Source organism: Pleurodeles waltl, chromosome 4_2 (genome assembly GCF_031143425.1).
Source record: "Pleurodeles waltl isolate 20211129_DDA chromosome 4_2, aPleWal1.hap1.20221129, whole genome shotgun sequence".
Classification (NCBI taxonomy): Eukaryota; Metazoa; Chordata; class Amphibia; order Caudata; family Salamandridae; genus Pleurodeles; species Pleurodeles waltl.
The window spans coordinates 834,341,952-834,368,978 of NC_090443.1; the positions used below are offsets into that span (position 1 = coordinate 834,341,952).

Below are 27,027 nucleotides of genomic sequence, written 5' to 3' on the forward strand. Positions count from 1 at the left end.
TGTTCTTTTGTGCATCAGCATCATCAGGCGGAGGTACAGTGGCACCGGAGCACGAGGGAGCTGCATCCCACATCGCCATGGAGGGCCACACCACGGACTCAGAATGCACCAGTGGGACGGAGGGCGAGGGGAGCTTCACGTCAGGCAGCGGATCACCAACCAGCAACACGGACTCGTCCGCCGATGGGAGCTCCCTTTTGGTGGCAGCACCATCTGTGCCCCACACTTCTACAGGTACAGCCACCACCTCCCCTACCATCACCGCACTCCCAGCAGCCCCTCAGCATTCGCCCCGTGCCCGCTCACCCAGGAGGGTGGGCATCACCTTCGCCCCAGGCCCCTCAGGCCCTGCCTCCTCAGGTCACTCTCTGTTGGGCAGTCTACCATTGTGAATGCCATCCAGGGTGTAGAAAGGGAGTTGCAACACGGTAATGCATTCCTGGAGGGCATTCATTCTGGTCAGGCTGCCCTTCATCGAACCCTGCAATCTTTGGCCTCAGCACTGATGGCAGCCATTGTCCCTGTGTCTAGCCTCCCCCCTCCAACTTCCTCCACCCAGACCCAGTCCCCTGTACCCTAGCCTATCCCAAGCACACCAACAGACAAGCATGCACACACCTCAACACACAAAAGTAGCTCAGGCAAACATAGGCACCACACATCCCACAGGCACTCACACAAGTATAAGACACATACAGACACAGCAACATCCACTGCCTCCACTGTGTCCCCCTCCTCTTCGTCTCCCTCCCAGTGTCGTCTACACTCTCACCTGCATGCACTACATCTACAGGCACTAGGACTCGCACCAGAACACCCAGCACCACACCTCGCTCACCTGCACTCACCACCCCCACTCCCATTTACACGTCCCCTGTGTCCTCTCCCAGTGTGTCTGTGACGCCCCCTCCCAAAGTACACAAACGCGGACACCCAACATCCATCCACCTCACAACAGCCTCCTTTACCTGCACCTGCACCCAAAAGACCTAAAGTGACACCTCCTACAACCACCTCATCTTCCTCCACTCCCAGACCCCCTCCAGCGACCCATCCCAGTGTTCGTCATAAACTCTCCCTCAGCAACGTTGTCCTCTTTGCCCCCATCCCCACCCCTCCAATTCATAAGTCCAGTAGTAGCACCTCAGCCAAAAAGACTCCAGTACCAGTGGTGCGTGTTACAGGTGTGTAGAGTGCACCGGCCACCAAGGCAGGCAGTGTGACACGGAGCCAAAGCACTGCCAGTACACCCCCTGTAAATCATCTCAAGTTGGAAAGTGGTCGACGGGACTGGGTGAAGACTCCGGGCGGAAAAACTGCTCACAAGGGTCCCAGGGGGGATTGCAGAGTCAGCTGTGACTCCTCCAAAGGTGGTGAAGGGCCAGAGGAAGTCTGCACAGTCTGGTGAGAGCAGCACGGCGGAGAATGGCGCCATCCTCCCTGGCGGCCGGGACGCCACTGCCAGCACCGTCATCACTGGTCAGGAGACCACCGCCAGAGTCACTGCCCAGGAGGGCACAAGTATCATCACTGGTCAGGAGACCACCGCCAGATTCACTGCCCAGGAGGGCACAAGTATCGTCACTGGTCAGGAGACCACCGTCACTGCCCAGGAGGGCACGAGTATTGTCACTGGTCAGGAGACCACCGCCAGAGTCACTGCCCAGGAGGGCACAAGTATCGTCACTGGTCAGGAGACCACCGAGTATCGTCACTGGTCAGGAGACCATCGCCGGAGTCAGTGCCCAGGAGGGCCCCGGCTGCCACAGCCTCGCAGGAAAATGAGGGACCGTCATGCCACACACCAATGTACAGGTCAGAGCCCGCCATGGCTAAGCCCCGCTGAACAAGGGAATCACTGCCATGGTGAACACCGCTGAACAGGGCACAGCACCGCTGAACAGGGCAGAGAACCGCTGAACAGATCAGAGACCGCCATGGCAAAGCCCCGCTGAACAAGGGAATCACCGCCATGGTGAAGACCGCTGAACAGGGCAGAGAACCGCTGAACAGATCAGAGACCGCCATGGCAAAGCACCGCTGAACAAGGAAACCCCGCCACATCAAGCATCGTTATCCCATGTACAGCTGGGACTGTGACAGTACAGGAACCGTCACGGGGAGCTAAATGCAGTGTGGGCACCATTCCCCCTCCAGAACCAGTGGAGACTGTTATCCACTTGAGAGACTGTGGCTTTGCACTCCCCAGGATGGAACAGTGGGCAAACCACCCACTGTAGAGACTTGAGAGACTGTGGCTTTGCACTCCCCAGGATACATCAATGGGCATGGAGCCCCGTCGTGGATCTGACGTGGTGCTGTAATCCGGCTGAGGTGCCCCCCTTTCCCTTCCCCCTGAGGTGCCTGTTGTATTTCTATCTGATGCCCCAGCAGTGTTCTCTCCGTTTGTGGACAGGTATCTCTTGTGGGCTTCGCCCATGCATTTTTGGGCCAGTGGTGCACGGACATTGATATGTGCATACCTGCACTGCTTCTCGTAATGTATATACTTTTGAATGTGTATATATATATATCTGTATATATTTGGTAACTGTATTTTAATACATTACAATTTATCGACTGATTTCCTTTGGTCTTTGTATTCTTCCGGGGGGGTTGTGGGTTGTTACTGTGATGTTTTGACATGCATAGCTGTGTGTGTTATACTGTGCGAGGGTGGGGGTGTTTCATGTGTGTCCCCCTGACTTTTGCCTCCCCCCCTCCCCTATGTCGTAGGTGCAGTACTCACCGTTGTCTTCGCCGCCGCCGTTGCTGGTGTTCATAAATGAGCAGGAAGACAAGGGCAGGTAGGATTTGTAATTCCGGCTCCATGGTGTCCTCCTTCCTCGTGGAGTGTGTAGTAGGTGAGCGTTTTCCCATTGCAAAAGCTGTTTCCGCCGTGTTTTTATCCACAGTGAATCCGCCCCGGGAAAGGTGGCGGATTGGCGGGTTGTTATACTGTGGGCGGTACATTGTCTTCCGCCTGTCTGTTGGCGGTGACCACCGCGCTGCTTGTCTGTACCACCGTGGCGGTCGGAGTGTTAAAGTGGCTGTCTATGTTGGCGGTTTCCGCCATGGTCATGATTCCCTTTTTTTGTCCGCTGGCCTGTTTGCGGTATTACCTCAGCTTTAACACCGTCCGCCAGGGTTGTAATGACCCCCTATATCTTTATAAGACGCAATCTCCGAGACGTGCCGAAGTCTCCCGACGGGCAAGTATTCTTTAGCCCTCGGGTGTTATTTATTCAGTTTTTTTTTTCATTTCAACCACCTAATGAGAGGCCGGAAGCTGTAACGGTTGAGTTACCTAGCAACCAATGACGCTTTTCTGCGCGAGTACGTTTAGAAAATGCTCGCAGTGTTTATGTCGGGTTGTTGAGCAACCTATGATGCTTCTGTGGACGAATGTATTATGGAAAACACCCGCTGAGTTTATTTAGGGTTGTTTAGCAACCCTTAACTCTCTTATGATTTGCGAACACATTTTTGGTTGTCTACAACCCAAGGCACATATCTTTATGGACCCTAATTTAAAAAAGCGTTTTTTTTTTTTTGTTTTTTTTTTTACAGACCCTTGCCTTTAAGAAGGAACTTTTTAACGGCAAGCTTTAAAGTACTCTGGATCTATTTAATTTTGTTGATAATCAAACATATGTAAACCAACATGCAATTTGAGCCTCCTGCAAAGTTTTTACTAATAAAAGGAGATCCACCCATTCCTTGGTCCAGGTGGAAGGAAGAATTTTTGACTTACTTAAAAGCAATTGATGAAGATGGAATGTCCCAGGAGAGGAAGAAGAACATTCTGTTACATTGCTTAGGCTCAGAAGGGCAGCTTATTTTTAGGACATTACCACAAGTGATAGTTCAGGATGAAGAAATTGACGTGTTCAATGATGCATTACGCAAACTGGAGAATAGGTTTAAGCCAACCACGAGCATTGCATTGAACAGATTTAAATTCTATACCAGAATTCAACAGGAAGGCGAAGCGTTTGATGAATTTTTGACAAGTTTACGCAGTTAATCAATACACTGTAATTTTGGACCCATCTCTGATGAGATGATCAGGGATCAGATCATTGTACATGTGAGGAGCAAAAGGATTCAAGAACAATTATGGGTGATGGGGGATCCAAAATTACAGGACGTAATAAACACGGCCAAAGTACTGGAACAATCGGACAAATGGATGAGGACAGTACAAAATACTGAAAAAAGTAACTCAGTGAACGGGGATGTAGTCGGGGCTGTTGGAAATAATTCTGGCTATAATAGATTCACATTGAAGGGTACTACAGGAAACAAGAGAGATGATGAGAGTAAAAAAACAGATAGAATTTAATGTTATAGGTGCGGGAGTTTGGGTCACTTTGCAAATTCTACTTAATGCCCTGCTATTGGTAAAGAGTGCAACAAGTGTGGAAAGTCTGGACACTTTGCCAGAGTGTGCACGGATATTAAAAGCGGTGATGGAAATGATAGGAGGAAAATCTCGTATGTACAGGATGAGAGAGAAAAAGGGGTAGTGCTTTCTATTAAAAATAATGTCATTGACAAAACTGTTAAGGTTGTGAAACAACCGATGTGTACAATAGTGGCTGAAGGTCAAGAACTGGAACTCATGGCGGATTCTGGTTCTCCTTGGACAATCATCACATATGATTATTTTGCAGAAAAGTTTAAGTCACTGTGGAATGTGTCAAACTTAGCTTCCTCCGACATAGTGGCTGAGAGGTTTGACGGTACACCAATTAATATTCATGGATATGTGGAGACTTCTGTGTGTTTTAAAGGGCGTACTGCTGTGATCAAGATCTATGTTGCAGAAAAAGGCGTTAATGTCCTGGGATGGAGAGATCAAGCCGAGTTGGGTATAACTCTGAACCCCAGAGCAATTGATCCAGTGATGTTGGTGGGGATTGGGGAACAATCTAATTGGATTACATCCAAGTTTCCTAAAGTATTTTCTGCAACATTAGGCAAATTAAAAAATTACAGCCATAGAATCAAGCTCAAAGAGAATGCCAAACCTATTGTGCAGAAATTAAGAAATGTTCCCATTGGTATACATGAGGAATTGAGAAATAGTTTGGATGAGTTAGTGAAAGAGGGTGTCATTGAGGAAGTGGAGTCATCTGAATGGGTTTCTCCCATTGTTTTGGCTCGGAAACCAGATAAATCGTTGAGGCTATGTGTTGATCTGAAGGCTTTGAATGCTAATATCATAGTTAATTGCCACCCCTTACCAAATATTAATGAAGTTGTTAGCATGCTAGAAGGAGCGAAGATATTCTCTACGTTGGATCTGAGGTCAGCCTACCACCAGATTGAACTCACAGAAGACTCTCGTCATCTCACTGCATTCATCACGCCACAGGGTCTATATCAATTTAAACGTATGCCGTTCGGATTAGCATCGGCGGCATCTGTGTTCCAGAGGGCAATGTTTATAATGTTTAAAGAAATGGATAAGTTTGTTAAGTGTTTCCAGGATGATGTCTTGATTTATTCTGAAAATGAACAAGAACACAGAGACCATCTGGAGAAAGTGTGCGAGGTATTCAATAAGAATGGTCTAACTCTGAAGTTGAAAAATGTCATTTTTTTGCAGAGTCTGTTGAGCATTTGGGGCACACCATTTCAGGAGATGGGGTTGTGCCAAAGAGTTCTCTGGTTAAGGCAATAGTAGATGCACCTATGCCCGACAATCGTGAAAAACTATTATCCTTTGCGGGGTTATGTGAATACTACAGCAAATTTATTGAGAATTTTGCGACTAAAATGGAACCTTTAAGAGAGTTAACCCATAAAAATGTGGAGTTTGAGTGGTCGGATAGGGAAGAACGTGCATTTGAGACTATAAAAAAAGAAATTGCGTGTGCACCTACCCTCAAACCTTTCAATATGAAAGCTCGGTGTATCATGACAGTGGATGCCAGTATGTATGGTATTGGAGGTGTTTTGTCACAAAAATTTGGAAAGGATGAATGGATTGTTACATTTGCTTCTCGCACTTTGAATGATGCGGAGAGGCGGTATGCAGTTATCGAGAAGGAGTTGGTTGCATGTGTTTGGGCAATTGAGCATTTTTGCAACTACATATGGGGGTCACGGTTTGTACTTCGTACTGATCACAAACCTCTTGTGGGCATTTTATCCCCTGGTGGTGGTTGGAATGCTACTGCTCGGATTGCAAGATTGATATCGAGACTGCAAGAATATTCTTTTGATGTGGAGTATGTGCCTGATAAAAGCAATTCAGTGGCAGATTGTTTGTTGCGTCTACCTCAAGAAGCCCCTGATAAGGCAGATAGAGGTGAGTCAGGAGATTTAGACATTGTTTCTGTAGTGTCTGAATTCATTGCTAAAGAGTTTAAATCTGTGGAGGAGAAGGAATGGTTTGAGAAAGATCAAGAGGACTCTGTCTTACAACAAGTCAAAGGTTATGTGAAACTGGGTTGGCCAAGGAAGGAAAAGATATTAGAAGAGGTGGCTCCTTTCTTTAAGATAAGAGAGGAGTTGGAAATTGAGAAATTATCTTTTATTTAAGAAGAGGAAGTGTATTCCACCTATAGGTATGCAATCTGTGATTTGGAGTTTGGCCTATCTTGGTCACCCAGGAATGTCGTCCATGAAAAAGCTGATACGTACCTCTTTTTGGTGGCCTGGTATGGATAAGATGGCAGAAAGGACGGTTAGGGAGTGTAGTGTATGTATTAACGCTGAAAAATTGCTGAAGACCGTACCTGCACCTTTGCGTCCTGTACCATGGCCAGATTCCCCATGACAAAAATTAGGATTGGATGTTTCTGGTCCATTCTCGTTTCTACCTCATGATACGAGGATTGCCTTGGTGCTGGTTAATTACCATTCCAAATGGCCAGAAGTAAAGTTGGTTCCGCAGGTGACCTCGTGTGTGGTCATTGAATTTCTTAAGTACGTTTTTGCAAAGGAAGGGTATCCTGAGTTTCTTGTGACTGATAATGGTGTTCAACTGGTTGTGCTTGATATTGAGCGAGTTAAATATCACGTAAGGTCAAAACAGGAAAAGAGCAAGGAATCGTACGATAGAAAGTGGAAGGTGAGAGAGCCTACATTAATTGTAGGTTATTGGGTCAGGGTAAGAAGGCCAGGATATATAAGAAAAGACATGCCTAAGTTTTGAAGAGCCACAAAGGTTGTAAAGGTGTTCAATAAGAAAGCGGTTAGACAAGATGGCAGAGTTTGGAATGTTAACAGACTAGCAAAGTGTCCTCCTGGAAAAGGTGGTATATTGGATCTTACGGGTTCGAGGTCCATTGTGAGTGGGAGTTTTGTAGAACCCATTGATGTGAATGCAATTGATGGTGGAGCTGGCGGTGTGATCAATGAAGAAGAATGTTTCGCTGAGACTGAAAGTTCTGTGTACAATAGAGATGGGGAGAGCAATGATAGCAATGGAAGGTGTGGGATGGAGGAAGGTGTTGGAGGTGATTCTATTGCATCGAGGGTGAAGTTTGATGGGCGATGGCTACACAGAATAAAATCCATAAAACATACCTCGTTCCTGCGTACTACTAACAACAGGGTTCTACGTGGGTAAACGGCAGGACATGTACGTGTCCTGGTAGTGGAAAACTCCTACATTCATTTTCCATTACTGTGAGGCCTGCTCCTTTCATAGGATAGCATTAGGGCTACCCTCATATACTGTTTGAGTGGTAGATTCTGCCCAGAAAGGGATAAGCAGGTCATATTTAGCATGGCCAGAATCGTAATAGAAAATCCTGCTTATTGGTGAGGTTGGGTTTTATATTACTATTTTAGAACTGCCACTTTTAGAAAGTGAGCATTTCTCTGCACTTAAAATCCATCTGTGCCTTACAATATGTCTCCAATCATTGTCTGGGCTGGGCTGGTTGACAGCTGCCTTCTGTGTTTCACCCAGACAACAACAAACACAGGACACTCAGTCACACCTGCACTCATCTGCTTATTGAATGGGACTTCCTGGGCTTGAAGGGTGGAGGGCTTGACACTTAGATTTCAAAGGCTACTGGCCTGCCCTCACACGATGGACTGTCAAACCTCCTACTGGGACCCTGGCAGACAGACCTGTACCGGAAGGGGATCTTGTGCACTTCAAAACCACTCTTTCAAGTCCCCCCCCCCACTTTAAGGGCATATTTGGGTATATAAACTGGGTCCCTAACCTCACCAAATTAGACACTTCTAGACCTGAACCTGTAACCTGTCAAGAGGAACTGCCTGGCTCCCCAAAGGACTCATATAGACTGCTTTGCTGAGAAGGACTGCTGTTGTGCTGCTCCCTTGCTGCCCTCTGACTTTGCCTTTGCTGAGAAGTACTCTCCAAGGAATTGGATTGAGCTTGCCTCTTGTTTTCTGAAGTCTCAGGGCCAAAAAGACTTTGGCCCTCATTACAACCCCGGCAGTTGGTGTAAAAGTGGCAGTAATACCTCAAACAGGCTGGCGGTAATTACAGCCAAATTATGATCATGGCGGATAGATCTCCAATAGACAGCCACTTTACCACACTGACCGCCAGGTTTGAAACAATAGCCACCACGGCAGTAGCCACCTACAGCCAGGCGAAAGTCAATGTTCCGCCCACCAAGATATGACCCTGGAAACTGACACCTTTTCTGGGGCGGTTCCAGCGACATCAAAAGCCTCGCAGAAACACTGCACAGATGTGAAAGGACTACCCATTGGAGATACAGGGAAGAACTGGTTCTGGAGGCGGCAATATGCCCTGTGCGTGGTCCTGGGGAGTGCAAGGCCACACTCTCTTGAGTGGGTGACTTGCCCACATGCTCTGGAGAAGGCAACATGCCCTGTGCTTGGTCCTGGGGAGGCTGGTGTTGGTGGGTGTCTTCCCAACTGGTTCTGGAGGGGGCATCGTACCCTGTGCTCTTGATCCTGAGAGGCTGCGGTTGGTGGGTGTCTTCCCCACTGATTCTGAAGGGGGCCTCGTGCCCTGTGCTCTTGATCCTGGGGAGTGCAAGGTCACAGTCTCTCAGGTGGGTGTCATACCCACTGGATTTGCAGGGGCAGGCCGCACAGCAGCCCATGGTGGCAGGACTACATACCGTTCGCCGGCGGTGACGGCTGCTCAGTGGCTCCTGACCATCCCCTGCAGCCTCGGACAGCTGCTCCGTGGTGGTGGTGCCGCTGCTGCTGCTTGTGGGGGGAAGCTCCTGCCCATCCCCTGCAGCCTCGGACTGCTGATCAGTGGTGTTGCTGGTGCTGGTGTTGTTGCTGCTGCTGGTGGGGGGAAGCTCCTGCCCATCCCCTGCAGCCTCGGACAGCTTCTCCGTGGTGGTTGGTGGTGGTGGCTCCATCACAGTTCCAGCCCCAGGCCCCTTGCTCTTCCTGCCTGCTGGTGCAGGCTCCTTGCTCTTCCTGGCAGCAGCTGGGACATGCTCCTTAGTCTTCCTGGCAGCAGCTGGTGCAGGCTCCCTGCTCTCCCTGGCAGCAGCTGGTGCAGGCTCCCTGCTCTTCTTGGCAGCAGCTGGTGCAGGCTCCTTGCTCTTCCTGGCAGTAGCTGGTGCAGGCTCCTTACTCTTCCTGGCAGTTGCTGGTGCAGGCTCCTTGCTTTTCCTGGATGCAGCTGGGACAGGCTCCTTGCTCTTCCTAGCAGCAGCTGGGGCAGTATCCTTTCCCTTGAGGCTGTCTGGTGAAGGCTCTTTCACTCTCAGGACGTGCCCTGGCTCCTTTCCCACCACGAGTGGACATGGTGACGACTGGACCCGTGGAAAGTGTGGCTGAAGTGCTTGGCTGGGTTCTTCCCACCTTGGCCAGACGTGCAGGAGGGGGGGGGAGGGGGAGGGAAGAGGTCAATGGTGGATAGGAAAAGTTTTTTAGGGACACTGGGCTGGGAAGAGGGAGTAGTTGTAGGAGGTGTATGTCTGCTGATTTTGGGTGCAGGTGCATGGGCTGGATGTTGTTGTGAGGTGGATGGCTGTTGGGTGTCGGAGTGCTTGCGTTTGTGTACCTTGGGAGGGGGGCACAGACACAGTGGGAGAGGACACAGGGGACATATGCATGGCTGTTGTGGCGGTGTCTGCCAGTGAGGTGTGTGTTCTGCTAGGTGTGGTGGTGATGCTGGTAGGGGATGATGGTGTAGTGCATGCAGGTGTGAATGTAGACGGAACACGAGGGAGGTGGAGGAGGAGGGGGAGACAGTGGGAATTGTGTATGTTGGTATTTCTGCATCTGGATGGTGTTTGTGTGAGTGCTTGTGGGATGAAGTGTGGTGCTTGTGTTTGCCAGAACCACTCTTGTTTGTTGTCTTGTGTGCATGCTCGTCTGCCTGTGTGCTTGGGATAGGTTGGGGTTGAGGAGATTCAGATTCAGATTGGGAAGAGGAAGTTGGAGGGTGGAAACAGGGACAATGGCTGCCATCAGAGAGAAGGCCAGAGTCTGGATTGATCTCTGTTGGGCCGCCAGTCCAGTGTGAATGCCCTCCAGGAATGCATTAGTCTGTGGCATCTGGGCTGCCAGCCCCTGGGTGGCATTTACAATGGTTGACTGCCCTACAGAGATGGATCTCAGTAGGTCAATGGCCTCCTCACTCAGGGCAGCAGGGCTCACTGAGGCAGGGCCTGAGGTGCCTGGGGCAAAGGAGATGCCACCCTCCAGGGTGAGCGGGCATGGCCAACTTGATGAGGGGCTGCTGGGAGGGCAGTGCTGGTACAGGGGTGGCGGCTCTACCTGTAGCTGAGGTGGTCACAGAGGTGTCTGCCACCACCAGGGAGCTTCAATCGGAGGAGGTATCTGTGTCAGAACTGCCCCCTCCAGTCTCCGCTGTGGTGTTCCCCTCGCCCTCTGTCCCACTGGTGCCCTCAGCGTCGCTGAACTCTGCCTCCTGGGTCCTGTGGGATGCAGCCCCCTCTGTCGCCGGTGCCTCTGCTCCTCCGCCAGATGATGCTAATGCACATAAAGACAGGGTGACAAAACACGAAGGGGGGGAAGAGACAAAGGATATACTTGGTTAATGGCTGCACCAACACCACTGTTGGCGTACACAGCACTCTCTCACACAGGGAACAAGCCTACGCACTATGCATTGCACTACCAGTGATATTGCTAGCCACCAAGGCATGCTTAGGGGCACACACCACCAAATCCAGCACACCTGGGATCCACGCAGCCCTGACCAGTAGTGGATGGCTAAGAGCTAGGTAGCAGGACTATCCCTTCAAAACCCTGGCCACCAGCGGACCTAAGCTGCAATGTCAGGCCTGGCCTAGGGGCACCCACTGACACACATCCTCCACCCGGTCCCCTCCACCAGGCGTTAGAAGTAATGATGGGCACTGTACTCACCCCCTTGTGGCTGCTGTGATGCCCTCAAGCACCCATCCAGCTCAGGATAGGCCACCGCCAGTATGTGGGCCATCAGGGGGGTCAGGGTTCGACGGGCACCCCTTCCTCGTTGGGAGGCCATCTCAGCTAGGCCTCTGCGGTCTTCTATGGCCAGTGTCTCAGGTCCTCCCTCCATTTCCAACAGTGGGTGCTCCACCTGCTGTAGACACCCAGGGTCTGCACCTCCTTGGCGATGGTATGCCATATACCCTTCTTTTGATGGGCGCTGACCTGCAGAGGCAATGCAGACAGGAAAATAGTATTAGTCAGACAGTCTTGCCTGTTACACTTATGGCCCACCATACCCCTTCACATCACCATTTACACACACATGGCCCAGCACACAACCAATACGCTTCCCAGAGGACATCCACCCACCCCCCTTACACGAGGCCTTCACACACACCACTCCATGCATTCATGCCACATGCATCGTGCCCACAGTGTACCCACGTGTTGGTCTGGGGGCCCATAGCCACCATTCTCTCCAACTCTGCTGATGTGAAGGCAGGGGCCCTTTCCCCAATCACACGGGCCATGGTAGGTTCCAGACACAGGTCACAGCAGCACATGCAGTATAGGTCCTCTCCTGTTGAAGATCAGGGTGCAAGTGAGGAATCTGATATAAAATGGCTGTCACGTCCGCGGCAGTGCATACCGTCACTCCCGGCGTAGATCACCCTTGGCCACTGTAACCCATAGGGCCCAATGTTATCCAATGAGAAGTTGCATGGTGGTTCCCGACCTCCTCCCGCAACGGCGCACAATGTCAGCAGAATTACCTCACTTCCACCTGTCCCTCCACACAGGACAGGCGGATGCCATTTCAGGGTTAGGAGGCAAACCCTGGATAATTGTTGCGTCACTGTTTAAATTTGGACATACTGGACAATTCACACTGACCCATTACAAATTAACAGCATGCAATGTTCTGTTGTAGCTTGATTATTCAGTTTGTGACCGGTTCCTCACTCTTTTGCCCCATAGATTGATACAGCTGTGGATGAATAGGAGATGGAGACATACACCCGTGTATAGACCCCTCGTGGACTTGGCAACACTGGAGGACAGGCACATTATCCTCACCTATAGACTGGACAGGGCCACGGTCACAGAGCTGTGTGCACAATTGGAGCATGACCTAATATTTGCTATCCGTCACCCCACTGGGATCCCCCTCTTGGGCAAGTTCTATCTGTGCTCCATTTCCTGGCAACTGCTTCTTTCCAAGTGACAGTGTGCTTGGCAGAAGGAATGTCACAGCCAATGTTCTCAATAGTGGTGACCATAGCCCTGATTAAACACATGTGCAGCTACATTGTATTTCCCCAGGTGGAAGATTTGGCCACAGTGAAGGCCGAGATCTATGCAATAGGACATATCCCCTACATAACAGGGGCGATTGATGGAACACATATTACATTAGCCCCCCGTCAGAAAGAACAGGTGTACAGAAATCATAAGAGTTTCCACTCTATGAATGTACAGATGGTGTGCTTGGCGGACCAGTACTTCTCCCACGTCAATGCTAAGTATCCTGGGTCGGTGCATGATGCCTTTGTCCTGAGGAATAGCAGCATCCCAAATGTGATGGGCCAACTACAGAGACACAGTGTGTGGCTAATAGGTGAGCTCTGGTTCCCATCAAGTATATGTTGGTGTATGGGTATGGTGTGGGCCATATAGAATAGTGTGTGGCTTAATGTTGTCCCTCAATATTTGCAGGTCACTCTGGTTACCCCAACCTATCTTGGCTGCTGAACCCTGTGAGGAATGCCAGGACAAGGGCAGATGAGCGTTACAATTAGGCACATGGGTGAACCAGAAGGATTATAGAAGGACCTTTGGCCTCCTGAATGCCATGTTCAGATGCCTGCATCTGACAGATGGATCCCTGTGCTACTCACCCCAGAAGGTGTGCCAGATAATAGTGTCATGCTGCATGTTGCACAACCTTGCCCTGAGACGCCATGTGCCTTTTCTGCAGGAGGAGGAGGCTGGAGATGCCCATGTGGCAGCAGCGGACCCTGTGGACAGTGAGGATGAGGAGGTAGAGGATGAGGATGAGGACAACAGAACAGCAGTCATCAGACAGTACTTCGAATGACACACAGGTAAGACAGCGTTACTTCACATTTCATTATAATTATATTTAATGTCTATGCCACTGACATGCTGTTATTTCCCACTTCTGTGCCCACTTACTGTACCCTTTGGCAATTCATTTAACAGATTTTGGTGCCTCACAGTAGTTCCAGGTGTGATCACTGCAGCCAGCTACAGGTCTTTAACATATGCTCATTTACTGAACAGTTGAATTGCATTCTTTGAACCTGTTTAAATGAATACACATTTGGAAAATATGACATACTCCATACATCTATTTTTTTCAAGGGTGTTTATTGAAATGCTAGGTAAAAGATGGGCAAGTGCAATAGGATGAGGTGATGATGGAGGAAAATCCAGGGTACTGTTCCCGTCTATGTGTAGCACAGATACATTGTTCAAGGGGACATAGGAAGGAAAGCAATGGCAGTTCAAGGCGGACAGGGTGACAGAGTGGGACACAAGGGTGACAATCAGGAGATTCTCATTTCCTGGCGGGGGTCTTGGCAAGTGTCTCTGGCTTCTGTCTGGATCGCAGGGAACGTTTGCAGGGTGGTTCTCCTTTTGCAGGGGGAGGTGTGCTGGTGGCCTTTTGGTCCTCTGGCGGAGCCTCCTGTCCACTAGCGGCAGCGGAGGTGGAAGGCAGTTCGGATGTCTGGCTAGTGGCAGGGGCCCGCTGTTGTGGGACTGCCTCCCTCATAATATTGGCCATGTCTGCCAGCACCCCTGCTATGGAGACCAAGGTGGTGTTGATGGCCTTCAAGTCCTCCCTGATCCCCTGGTACTGTCCCTCCTGCAGCCGCCTGTTCTCCTGCACATTGTCCAGGATCTGGCCCATCATGTCTCCTGGGAATGTTGGTAGGCTCCCAGGATCTCGGAGAGTGCCTCATGGAGATTCGGTTCCCTGAGCCTGCCCTCCCCCTGGCACACAGCCATTCTCCCAGTTTCCCTGTTGACCTGTGCCTCTGTCCCCTGAACCATGTTCCCACTGACCCCAGGTCCCTGATTGTCTTGGGTGTGAGGTGTGGCCTGGGGTCCATGTAGAGGTGGACACACTGCTGATTGATGTGTCCTTGGGACAGAGGTATGGGTACGCTGGGTGAGTGCTATGGTGGTGTTTCCTGATGGGGGAGGCTCTGTGGTGGTGTGTGACTAGGCCTGGGTAACCGACTGTCCAGAGGCCCCTGATGGGCCAGGTTGATCATCCAGATCCTGAAATCCAAAGTTGCTGTCATCACTGTGGGCCTCTTCTGTGGGGGGGCTGGATACTTCTGGCACCTCCTCTCAACTGACATTGGCTGGGGTACCTGTGAGGATGGAAATTCTGTGTTATTGTTTCTGTGTCTGACATATTGTGCATCCGTGGCTTGCCCTCTTTGTTTGTATTTGCCCTGGCAGTTTTCACTTGTGTACATTGGTATGTGGTGGGATAGCTGATTCTCTCTAGTGCTCATGCTTTTGTGATAGGTGTCCATGCAGGTCTGTGAGTGGTGTCCATGCATTGGTATGACATGCAGGGCTTGGCATTGGGATGAGTGAGATGTGATGGTGGGGTATGTGGGAAGTGGTGGAGTGAGGGTGAGGGTGGGGGTATGTGATGGCATGCAGGTAGGGGGGTGTGACGGGTCGATCGGTGTTGACCCGCACACAACCATGACTTGTGCTGTCTCTGCCACTGACAGCACGGAAGTAGCCCACAGGGCCAGCCTGCCCATTGGCTTCCCGCAACGCTCGCGGGAAGGAAGGGCTTTAAAAGGAGGGGCCCTTCCACCTCGGAAATCGACGATCGTAAGGAGTATCCTGATTGAACCGACCGGAGAGAAGCCTGACGCGGGAAGGAGCCGCCACGGAGGAGAAGACGCGGGAGACACCTGGAAACCCTGGGAGGCGAGAGGACCAGAACCGACACCTCCACAGTCCTAACCCAGGGACGAAGACTGCTGGCCCCGGGAAGCCCACGCATGAGCCGCCACGCTTCTGGAGAAGCGTGGCCAAACCAGGTACGGGCTTTTAAACGTGAGAAGGGGCTGGAGGTGGGCGGAGGAAGGGAATCACGGGCACTCACACAAACACGCACGAGAGGGTGGGAAAACAGGGTAGGAAACGGGTAGAGAGGAAGAAACAAAATGCAGGGGATTAGAAAGGCAACCTAAGAGAGAGAAAAGGAATAAAGAATCAGACCAGGCGGTAAGGAAGAGGGAAAACAGTGAGAAGTAAATAAACCCCGGACAGTAAGAAGTAAAGAGAAGGAAGAAAGGGAGAAGAGAAGAGAAAACCACGGATAGCCGTGAGAAGAATATATACAAAGAGAAAAGAGAGAAAAGAGAAGCCCTACCTGCAGGAAGCAGGGAAAAACGAGTGAGACAAGGAAAGCAGGCTGAAGGAGAAACAGCATGATAAGACCATACTAGAGCAAAGGAAAGAAAGAGCGCCAAAGGAAGTAATTGTTGAGACAGGAGACAGGAAAAGAAAAGAGAGGGAGAGGGAGAGGGAGAGGGAGAGGGAGAGGGAGAGAGGGAGAGGGAGAGGGAGTGAGGGAGAGGGAGAGGGAGTGAGGGAGAGAGGGAGTGAGTGAGGGAGAGAGGGAGTGAGTGAGGGAGTGAGGGAGTGAGAGAGGGAGAGAGGGAGACAGGGAGAGAGGGAGAGAGGGAGAGAGGGAGAGAGGGAGATATATATATATATATAAGCACTTACCATCCCTATTCTTCTTCTGTCCCCACACGCTTCCCGAGAGGCCTATGGAAAGAGAAGACCAAAGAAGACGAAATTAGCGTTTAGAAGAGAGAAGACGGCTATTCAACCCTACCGTAGATCAACCCACAGAAACGAAAAGTACTCTGTAAAAAGAACAAATAAACCATACTTACTTAAAGAGACAAGCAGTCTGTTGTTCTTGAACGGCCACCCTACGTTAGAGGGTAGTAGTAGTATAGAGTTGACTTACCAGAATTCAGTCCTCTTCCTACTCCGGCCAGGCCCTCAGGTTGCATGATTGCCAAGACTTGCTCCTCCCAATGTTGTTAGTTGTGGGGGAGGAGGAGGGGGTTCACCGCCAGTCCTCTGTACTGCGAGCTGGTGTCTTGCTGCAATGGAACGTACCTTCCCCCATAGGTCGTTCCACCTTTTCCTGATGTCATCCCTAGTTCTTGGGTGCTGTCCCACGGCTTTCAGCCTGTCCACGATTCTCCGCCATAGCTCCATCTTTCTTGCTATCGATATCTGCTGCACCTCTGCTCCAAATAACTGCTTCTTCACCCTGATGATTTCCTCCACCATGACCCTTAGCTCTTCCTCTGAGAATCTGGGATGTCTTTGTGGTGCCATGGGTATTGTGTGAGTTAGGTAGATGAGGGTGTGTAGGGTGATGTGTTTGGGTGTGTGATGTAGGGTGTGAGGGTGGTGTACAGGTGTAGGTAGTGTGTGGCTCTGGTTTTGTCTGTGGTTGTGGTGTCAGTCTTGTGCCAATGATTTGTATTCATAAGGGGTTGTGGGTAATGTCGGTGGCTGTTTTATAGTGGTGTTGGTGTGGTGTGTGTATGGGTGTCAGGTGTGTGTTGTTTGAATTGTCCAATGTGGTAGTGTTTTGTTTGTGTGTGTCCACATGTATGGTTTACCGCCATTGAATACCCGCTGTGGTGATTAGTGGGTCATAATGTGATGGGCGTAGTTCTGTTGGCGTAGCGGTGTGGGTTTTGATACCGCCAGTTTATCACTGACCTTTGATGTGGCTGATTTGTGTATGTGGCTGAATAGTGACGGATTGGTGTATGTATGTCATAATATGGTGAACGAATATCCGCTGCAGCAGCGGTATGTTGGTGGCAGTCAGCGTGGCGGTAAGTGGGATTTACCGCCAATGTCATAATGATGGCCTTTAACTCTCGAGGAAACTACTGGTGCACTGAAAATCTATGCACAACCTGCCGGAAATGATGCACAGCCTGCCTCGTGATGAGAAAATCGCTGTGCAGCCGAACTAGAACAATGCAGCCCAGTTTCCCAAGTGAAAAATCGATGCAGTGCCTGCCTTGCGGCCGAAAATTTGACACACAACTTACCAGATCAACACACAGCAGAACCGGAACAATGCAGCCCAACTTCCAGTGTGAAGAATTGGTGCAGCACCTGCTGTGCAACAGAAAATTTGACGCGTCGCCTACCGGATCAATGCAATGCCTGTGACTTCTTCCCACACTCCCAGGATTTTCCCCGCATCATTCCTGGGTGTCAAAAAGATCCCCACATCGCAGTGAGGAACCAAGACTGCACGCCGGAAATCAATGCAAAGCCCCTTGCAGCATGGAAAGAAACAATACATGGTCTGTGCCGTGCAGCAAATTCCGACGCACACCCTATTTTTCCACACATCTCCTCCTCTGTGGTTTCTGTGCATATTATTTTTGACGCAAACCAGGTACTTTTTGCAAATAAGAGACAACTGTTGATTTCTAAGTTTTAAGACTCTTTTTAATCTTACATAAGTGATATCTCAACGTGTGCTTATTGAATCTTTATTGTTTTGACTTTAATTTAACCAGATAAATATCCTATATTTTTCTAAACCTGTGTGGTGTATTTTTGTGGTGTTTTCACTCTGTTACTCTATGATCTATTGAACAAATACTTTACACATTGCCTTCTAAGTTAAGCCTGACTGCTCAGTGCCAAGCTACCAAAGGGTGGCCACAGGATAGTTTGGATTGTGTGTGACTTACCCTTCCTAGGATTGTGGTCCCTACTTGGACAAGGGTTATACCTCTGCTAACTAAAGATCCCATTTCTAACAGTATACCTGGTGTGTGTATGTGTCAGGTGTGGGGTATTCGAACTGTCCAATGTGGTGTTCTTTTCTGACAAGAGTGAGTTGTGAGCACGCTGGTTCAGACTGCCATTGGTTTTCCACCATGGAAGAACTGCGGGTCGAAATCTGGTGGGTGGAAGGTTGTCGGCACGGCGGTGCTGGTGGTGGAACCATCTCTTCTTCCCCCGCTTCCTGAGTCCTGGCAGTGTCGGATTTGTGGCTGTTAAGCGGTGGTCTTTTTTGTGTGACTCTTAATACGGTGGTCAGATTACTGCCAACATGCCGGTCTTTTGGCGGCTGCCACCCTGGCGGTCTTGCCAAAAGACAGCCAAACTTGCAATGAGGGCAATTGTGTTTAAACAGTTATTTACAATAATATAACACTTCTAGACTTCATCACAAATAATGTTTGAGAGCTGGTACAATTCAAAAGGAAGCTGGAGTTTCTGGCACTCCCAAGAATGTCTTAACATACAATGTTGAGTTCAAACTCAAATTTATAGATTGTGCACTCCCAAGTCTTTCCATGTTCTTAATACAAAACTGGTCAAGAAATACTGATGTGGAGACCTTCAGTTCTGATGCAGTTAATGTTCGGAGCACCCAAGAGGAAGCATGCCGGGAGAGCTAGGACTTTTAGAAATGTAGAAACAAAAAAGTTTAGATTTACAAGAACGGGTCTTCACTTTCAAAGAACTCAGTCTTGGTTTAATCTCAAATTTATCTATGAATTAGTGCACACTAACATGAGAGTCAAGTACTTAGCCTTGTATTTAGCTCTTCAACTGGAATCTGGAGAAAGACTGGAGACTGTGGTGCAAGAAGCCCAAGAGACAGTGGAATCGTAGCTCTGGACATGAAGACACTGGAAACATCGACGGAGTCAGGATCACAGGATCAACAGGCAGGCTTAGAAGACTAGAGTGCTTGAGGGTTCTGATGCAACTCAGAAGGTGAATACAAGGAAGATGCTTGTGCAGGACTGGAATGAGGCCAAGCCCAGACTCAGGATCAGATGGGGTATTTATACCCGATGGGAGAGACTGTTCCAGAAAGGCCTATGTCTCACATGGAAGGCCAGAAAGTTCCAAATGAAACCTGGGGAGAGCGCATGTTAAAATAATTGATGTGTCCTTAGCTGATGGCAGGTGCAAGTGGCGGTTTGAATCAATTAACCATGGCAGGTGGAACTAAAGTGCACTAGGTCATGGCAAATGGAGCCAATAACCAAGGCAGATGGAACAAATAAGCATAAATGGTTACAGTCAATAGGTAATGGTGAATGGAGCTAATTAACCAGGAAACACATGGTTCTCTTACAAGAGTGCAAACAGAGGGAACAACGGTACAGGAGGTTTAAGGGTGTGAACAGTTCTGGGAGTGTTGCAGGAGGACGTGAGGTGCCACATGGGAAAGTTAACATGAGTTCTGAGTGCAAAATCCACAGTACAGTGGGCACAAGAGGGGGTCATGACACTTTGGGGGTCATTACGGCCCTGGCGGATGGCGGTTCTCTGTTCCGCCCACCGGGCTGGAGACCTGGGTCTCCAGCCCAGCGGCCGTCAATATACTGCCGGCGGTATTTGGACCCGGCTTACCACCGTGGATTTCCAGCAGTTTGAACCGCCATGAAACCCATGGCGGTAAGCACTATCAGTGCCAGGGAATTCCTTCCCTGGCACTGATAGGGGTCTCCCCCACCCCGACTCCCTCCCCTACACCCCCCACCACTCCTGCCACCCCCCAAAGGTGGCAGGGAACCCCTCCCCACCCCGACCCCCAACAGCACATAACTCACACACACCCAACACGCATGCAGGCACCACCAACACACACACACCCCGACATACATGCCAAATCCACACACACAGTCAATCACGCACAACCACATTCAAACATACACGCACACATCCATACAGACATACGCACAGACGTACACGCACTCATTCCCATACACACAACACCCCCGCAAGCATACACGCACTCACCCCCCCCTCTACATACACACACGCACACCCCCATGCACGCACACAACACCCAACACCCCCCCCCCTCCCGTAACGGACGATCGACTTATCTGTTCCGTCGATCCTCCGGGAGGGGACGGGAGCCATGGGGCAGCTCCGCTGACACCACACCGCCCACAGGACACCGCCACGGCGAATCACAAGACGTGATTCGCTGGGCGGTGTTCTGTTAGCGTGGCGGTGGAGCAACCTCCACTTCCCCGCCTCCCGCCAGTATGGCTGTTGGCGGCTCTCCATCCGTAAAGGGACGGAGAGCTGCCAACAGTCATAATAGGCCGAGCGGCAAACCGCCTGCACAGGCGGTCTTCCGCACGGCGGTCCCTCGGCGGTCTTGAAAAAAGACCGCCGAGGTCGTAATGACCCCCTTTGTCTTCTGTTTAACTTCCTCATCACTAATTATATCCAAATGTAGTGCACCTCTGTGCCCAATTCTGTTTGCATTCATGGTAAAATTATTGAGTGCAAGAAAGAGGGAAAGTTGTGACTTCTTCTACATGCCATTCAATAATAAATGGGTTTTTATGTTAGAAATTCTTTAGCTCCAACCATGATGGGAGAAAACGTAATGGGAGAGCATATGACACCTTCATATGTAAACTTGTACATGGACACCTACTGGCAAATATACTTTACATTATTACTGATGTGTTGACATTTCTGGAGAATGAGTAGATTCATCACCATAATCTTAAAATTGATTTATTATGTGGAATACCACTTGGGAATGGGACTAAAATCATCAACTTCAAGAGGTACACTAATTATATATTTAAAGCATTGATCTAGTACCCATAGATGTTAGAGCAGTGTGTTGTGATATACGGTGTCTCACTAAATAGCAATGCAGCATAACACATGACTACAGACACAAAAATGAAAACTCCCCTCTGGATTATGGAATGATTTCCAAAGCTATTCATTTAGAATAATGATAATTAGCAATTAAGAAACAGGGAGATTAGTAAAGTCCAGCCAGCATAGAATTTCAGAGAGACATGTAACATATACATCTGGATAGATGTCCTATCATCTGTATCACAGTAGTGGACATCAGCAAAGATCTGTCAACCACGGTAAGTATGTCTGAAGAAGACATAAATGGTGAATAAAAGCACAGATTTCACTATGATACAATTTTAAAAGTAATCCCCAGTGTAAACTGCACATAAAATATGATCTAGAAGCTTATCCCAAGCATAACGTAAGTGTAGTGCGTAGTTTGCATTATGATATCACCAGTGATGTTCTGAAACAGTGTTTCACTCTCTGTACATTTCACATTACGATGTAACACAATGTTACACATGCCCTGCATTGGATGAAACCCAGTCCTTATGGATGAAAATTAGGACCGGATTTAGATCTTGGCAGTGCTACGACTGTTGACCCACAAAGACGGTGAAGACAACTGTGTTTCGCCCACCGCATTTAGATGTTACAGTTCTGCAAGTGGATTGAATGTTGACTGATTGCTGACAGAGGGAGACCGCGGCAGGTCTCAATGGACTTCGCTCAAAGGCAGTTGCTATGGAGTAGATCAAAGTGACACACACACACACACTCTGTCCCTTAGCCATATGTGTCCCCCTGCACAACACACTACACAACACACCACATACTCATACACATACACAAAATAACTCATTGCCATTCCAACACAACACATCCCGTACATGCTGAAAACACACATTGACATACATCCGTGACACAACATACACACATCATTGACACTGCACCCACGCATGACACAACCACAACAAACAACACAACTACACACTCAGCTACACAAACTAACATACACACAAGAACAACTGCACACAGCACGGCAACATCAGTCATACAGCATCACTCACTTGAATGTGTCATACAGCAGCACAACATGCACAACAACATCGGCCTCGCATACAAGAGACACACATAGAGACACAATCTCACTACCCACTCCAGTTCCCTCCACCTGAAACAGCCAGTCCACACAGATACACACACACACACACGTACAAACACGTACAAACACACATACACAACAGATAGCGCAAACCTACCTGTAAAGGTCCCCTTCCAATGTGCACACATGGACACCATTGTCCAGTGTGAGTATACCTTCATTGTGATGCCTGCATTCATTTTGCAATGAATAGTGACACAACAATGACAGTTGTATGTGTGTGCGATATGCGTGTTGTTCCAGTGTGTCCCCTTCTATGTGTGACACCATTGTGCACCCCCGATATGCATGTCACAGTGATTTTAAAAAATGACTGTGACATGTATATGCCTACAGGGGCCCCAACCTCCAGTGCAGTGCCCACACAACGTATCTTGACAATGCAGCGTCCCTGCCTTTGAATCCAGTGATGGGGGGTTCTGTTTTCTCTGTGGGTCGGAGGCCGCAGTGATGGCAGGTGTTGTCCAGTCAAGTCCAGTCGAAGATGGGGTTTGAGTGGGGGAAAAAGGTGAGTTATTACTCCTTTTCTCCAATCCACCAACTCAAACATAGAGGTCGGACCGCCACTTTTGTCGTGGCGATAAGGCACATCCAAATCTGCGTGTCTGGGGTTCTGCCGTCAGCCACTTTTCCCTGTCCTGTCGTCAACGCGAGTGAGGTTTCTTGGTGGAGACAGCGGTTCCAATGCAGGCTTTCGTCTATGGGATCACCAACATCTAAATATGGCTGGTGGACCTTCACGGTGGCGGATAGGTTTCCAGTTGAAATGCTGACGGTGGGTCCATTACCGCCAAGATCTAAATCAGGCCCTTAATGAACATGTACTATGCTCTTGTACTTGACGAAGTTACATCTGGGGCAGTGATAATTAAAAACAACTCAGACTAAAAGTGTTTTTAACTGATAAAGCAAGTAGCAAATCTGTTGTGAAAGGTAACTCCAGAATATTTGCCTTTTTCTGGACCCTATTTGTTCTAGTATGAGGAGTCTACCTTGTAACACTGCTATTCAGTGCAACAGAGTGTTTGTTCTGGCCTTAAAGTGGAACTTGTACAGTTGGTTCCACCTAATTGGTCTACTTAAGCCCATTGTAAATAGGGCCTAAAGTGCACCTACTGGAAGTTATGTGTCATATGTGGGTTGTGGTGTGTATTTACACCACCCACAAATGACCAAAATACACACACACCTGCCCTTCGGGGGCAGAAAGCCTACTAGACACCAGGGTTTACTTTTTTTTATATATGTATTTGCAGGGGTGAGGGCTACTCAGCATGAGCATGGAATTGCCACTACCCCATAAAAATGTGAAATAGTCTTTCTGCCTGCCTGGGGGGCAAATGGGGGCAATTACCATGATCTGCCCCAGGGGGCAAATAGCCCGCTAGATACGAGGGATTCCTTTTTTTGTAAGGGTGGGGGTTTCCCAAAATGTGGAAACTGTCTTTCTGCCTCCCCCCTCCCCCCAGGGGCAGATTGGGATAATTACCACTGATCTTCCCCCGGGGAGAGGTGGCAGAAAGACAAGTAGAAGCCAGAGATTTGGCATGGGCATGGCTGTGCCTCCACTCCAAGTAAATGGTGTAACATTCTTTCTGCCCCCCCCACAGACCTGGGGCAGATGGGGTAATTACCCCCAGTCTGCCCTGGGGTGACAGAAAGCCCACTGTATTGCAGAAATGTATATTTTTAATAAAATAACAGGGTGGGGCATTCCCAGTCTAACATCAGACCACACCCTCACCCCTAAAACCTGAATAGTGTTTCTGCTCCATTACACACTAAGGCATCCCATCCCAATGGCAAGCAAGAGGATGTTTGATTCTTTTGGGTGTTGTTTTTACAAATGAGCCAAGAGAGTTTGACTAACTCCTAGTATCATTCCACTTGCAATGGTGAATTTTTGGAGCTGGGTAGTCTGCTGTCTGGAAAAACTACCAGATCGAGAAAGTTCTGAAAACTAGACATCTGGAGGAGTCCAGGGTGATGCACTGTGCATGCACCCTACACCATTTCCTTTCCCACAATGCCCTGCAAACCTTAAACATTGACTAAAAAACATATTTTTCTCACAGTTCTGTGATGAAAACGTCTGGAATCTGGAGGGGAGCCACACATTTCCTACCACACAACATTCCCCCAAGTCACCTGATAAAAACTGTCCCTCACTTGTGTGAGCAGGCCAAGAGACCTTGACACCAAAGGCCCTAAAGTGGTACATGGAGGGATCAGCAATAGGGGTAGCTATGGGATTTGGGGCCGTGCTTGGCCATCACCCATGGAAACCTACCAACCACAGACATTTTTGAAAAGTAGATGACCAAGACATTCCAGGTTGTAGTGCCTTGTGTGAAACCCATGAAATTTTCTTATCCATAATGCCCTGCAAACCTCAAACTTTGCCTGAAATCATGCATTTTCCCTACATTTCTGTGATGAACATTTTTGGAATTCACAGGATGCGTTGCTGCATATTAGTGGCATTTGGTTGCCTGTACTGGTGGGGCATTAGGGAGCCTTTTAATGCCTGGCTATAGAACTGGCCTTGCCAGCAAATGAATAGGTATACTTATTTAAAGTTAACATCTAAACACCACAAGAAACAATCTTCTCAGCTGCTGTTTATGCCCTTACATTAGCAATTTATTGTGATTTTTGATATGTTGGCTTTCAAACCATATGAGTAATGGTAACCTGTGAATTGAACTAACAATTTTCTCACTTTCCCTCCCTATTTTGGATATTAAGATCACCCCAGTCAACGATGAACCACCAGAGCTACATGGAAAATTAAAATCTGGCCTTGAGTGTCCAGAAGGAGGGCGTGTCCTCATCACAGCTGACTACATCTACGCAACAGATGCTGACAGTGATGACACTAAGCTGACGTATATGATTGCCCGTGCCCCTGTGTACGGGATGATGCAGAAATCAGGCATGATGGCAGACAAATTTTCTCAGCTCGATGTTACTCAAGGATTAATTTCTTATGTCCACACTGGTAAGTATACATTTTACCATAATTTTATAATGGCCATACAAGTGTGATCAAATGAGTTTTTATCTGTTAACTTTTGTTTTAGGGATCGCTATGTATTTTTAAACACTTTAAAAATGAAAGTGGGGAAGTGGTGTAGTAATGTAGTGCTAAAAGACCAATTGAATACCTACAGAAGAATAAATTCTTCACAAATTATTTTATTTTTAAATATATAAATATTAAAATGTTGGCTATGGTGCATTGTGAGAGCTGTCACTTGCCTATTGAAACTTTGCAGTGTGTGTTGATAACAGATCAAACACTAAACAAAACTTTTTTTCTGTGAGTAGCAGTAATATTAGACAGACCACTTGAAAGTTTAGCTAGGGAATCCACTGTGATAAGTGGTATTTATTACAGATGCACCATATTTGGTCCGTTTCCTTTGGCTTTTCCTACATAAGGAATGTCGCATCACATCTGTAAATTATCTACTAAAAACATAGGTGTCATAGAAAAGGCGGTACATGAAGAGACAAGAGAAATGAAGGTATAACTTGGTCCATGTGTCAGGAAGACAAGCTACAGAGAAAATCACATGCAATTGTGCTGAAAATAGCATGTTAGTGATTTTAGCACCCTATATTTTCTGCGGAAACAGCATACTCACTGTACTGCAACAATGCGGAAATTTGCATCAATTGTCTCCAACTGTTACATAAATGTTATATAAATAATGCGTTATGTCAGAACTTGGAACTTCACAGTAGCCTGGTATTTTCTCTTCCCTTCCCCTTTACACTCTCTCCACTCTCTTCTCTATGTGCACAATCAGGATGAAATCTGGCAGGTGGTTCAGTTTCTTTCAAAAGTATCAATTGGTTCTAGGGTCACTACGGGATCCACTTTCGAAGGTGCCAATGATATTTGAGCATCACCATGATAGCCCTTTACACACACATACACGTTTGAAAAATATCAAATGAGAATAGAATCTCAGGAAATATTCAGTAATATCTAAAGATCCATAGACGCTCATGAGCAATGTAGTCTACAATAAAAAAAATGTGAATCCAGAAGTTCCATTGGTCTCAAAGAGTGCCCGCTGTAACAGCAAGGTGATCACAAATTGCGTAAATGGGTTTACTTTATTGGCAGTTCAGTCTAGCAGAAATCATTCCCCGGGCAGGATCACCTTTGCACGATTGTTCTATCTGGTTTTCCAACAGGGCATTTAAGACAAGTAATGGGAAAATGCTGTTGGATACATGAATACAAATGTACATTTTTGTGTGGCAAACAGTTTTGAATGACGGAGTAGAGCAAACTATCCACAGATACAGATATAACTTAATTTACATCAGATTTGACTTATGGACAGAAAGTGGCCATTCAGATGTTTCATCCTGGAAGGAGTGTTTAATGATACTGCTTCATGTACTTCCATGCATATATTGATCACTACTGGTGGCAGCATTCCAGATGTATTACACATTTATTGTTAATTACAATGTCTAAAGGTCCGCTTTTAGAATAGTTTTATTGTTTTTTCTTCTCGTCCAGAAGTAAAAGTTCGAGAGCTACTACAGGAGAGTAAACAAAATGAGCAACTTCAAACAAAACCAGAGCCCCTGGCGCAAACCAGTACAGGACAAAGAAATATGGTGTATTCAGCACAGGCACGAACTGTGACAGTTCGGGCCTGTGTTATAAAGAGGGCATTTGTGAAAGGCAGAGCTGTGGTCTTTCCTTGAAGGCGGAATGAACTTTGTTTGCAACGAAGGAAATTCATCCT

General features: G+C 48.2%; 1 protein-coding gene across 2 annotated transcripts in view; it reads left to right on the plus strand.

Moving 5' to 3' along the window:
* Window positions 1-27,027, plus strand: part of LOC138293366 (FRAS1-related extracellular matrix protein 1-like) — an 892,846-nt gene that overhangs the window by 240,474 nt on the left and 625,345 nt on the right. For both annotated transcript variants that reach the window (XM_069232561.1, XM_069232560.1), the window contains exon 16: window positions 25,001-25,253. In XM_069232561.1, coding sequence (XP_069088662.1) covers window positions 25,001-25,253 — 253 coding nt within the window. The remainder of the gene's footprint in view (window positions 1-25,000; window positions 25,254-27,027) is intronic.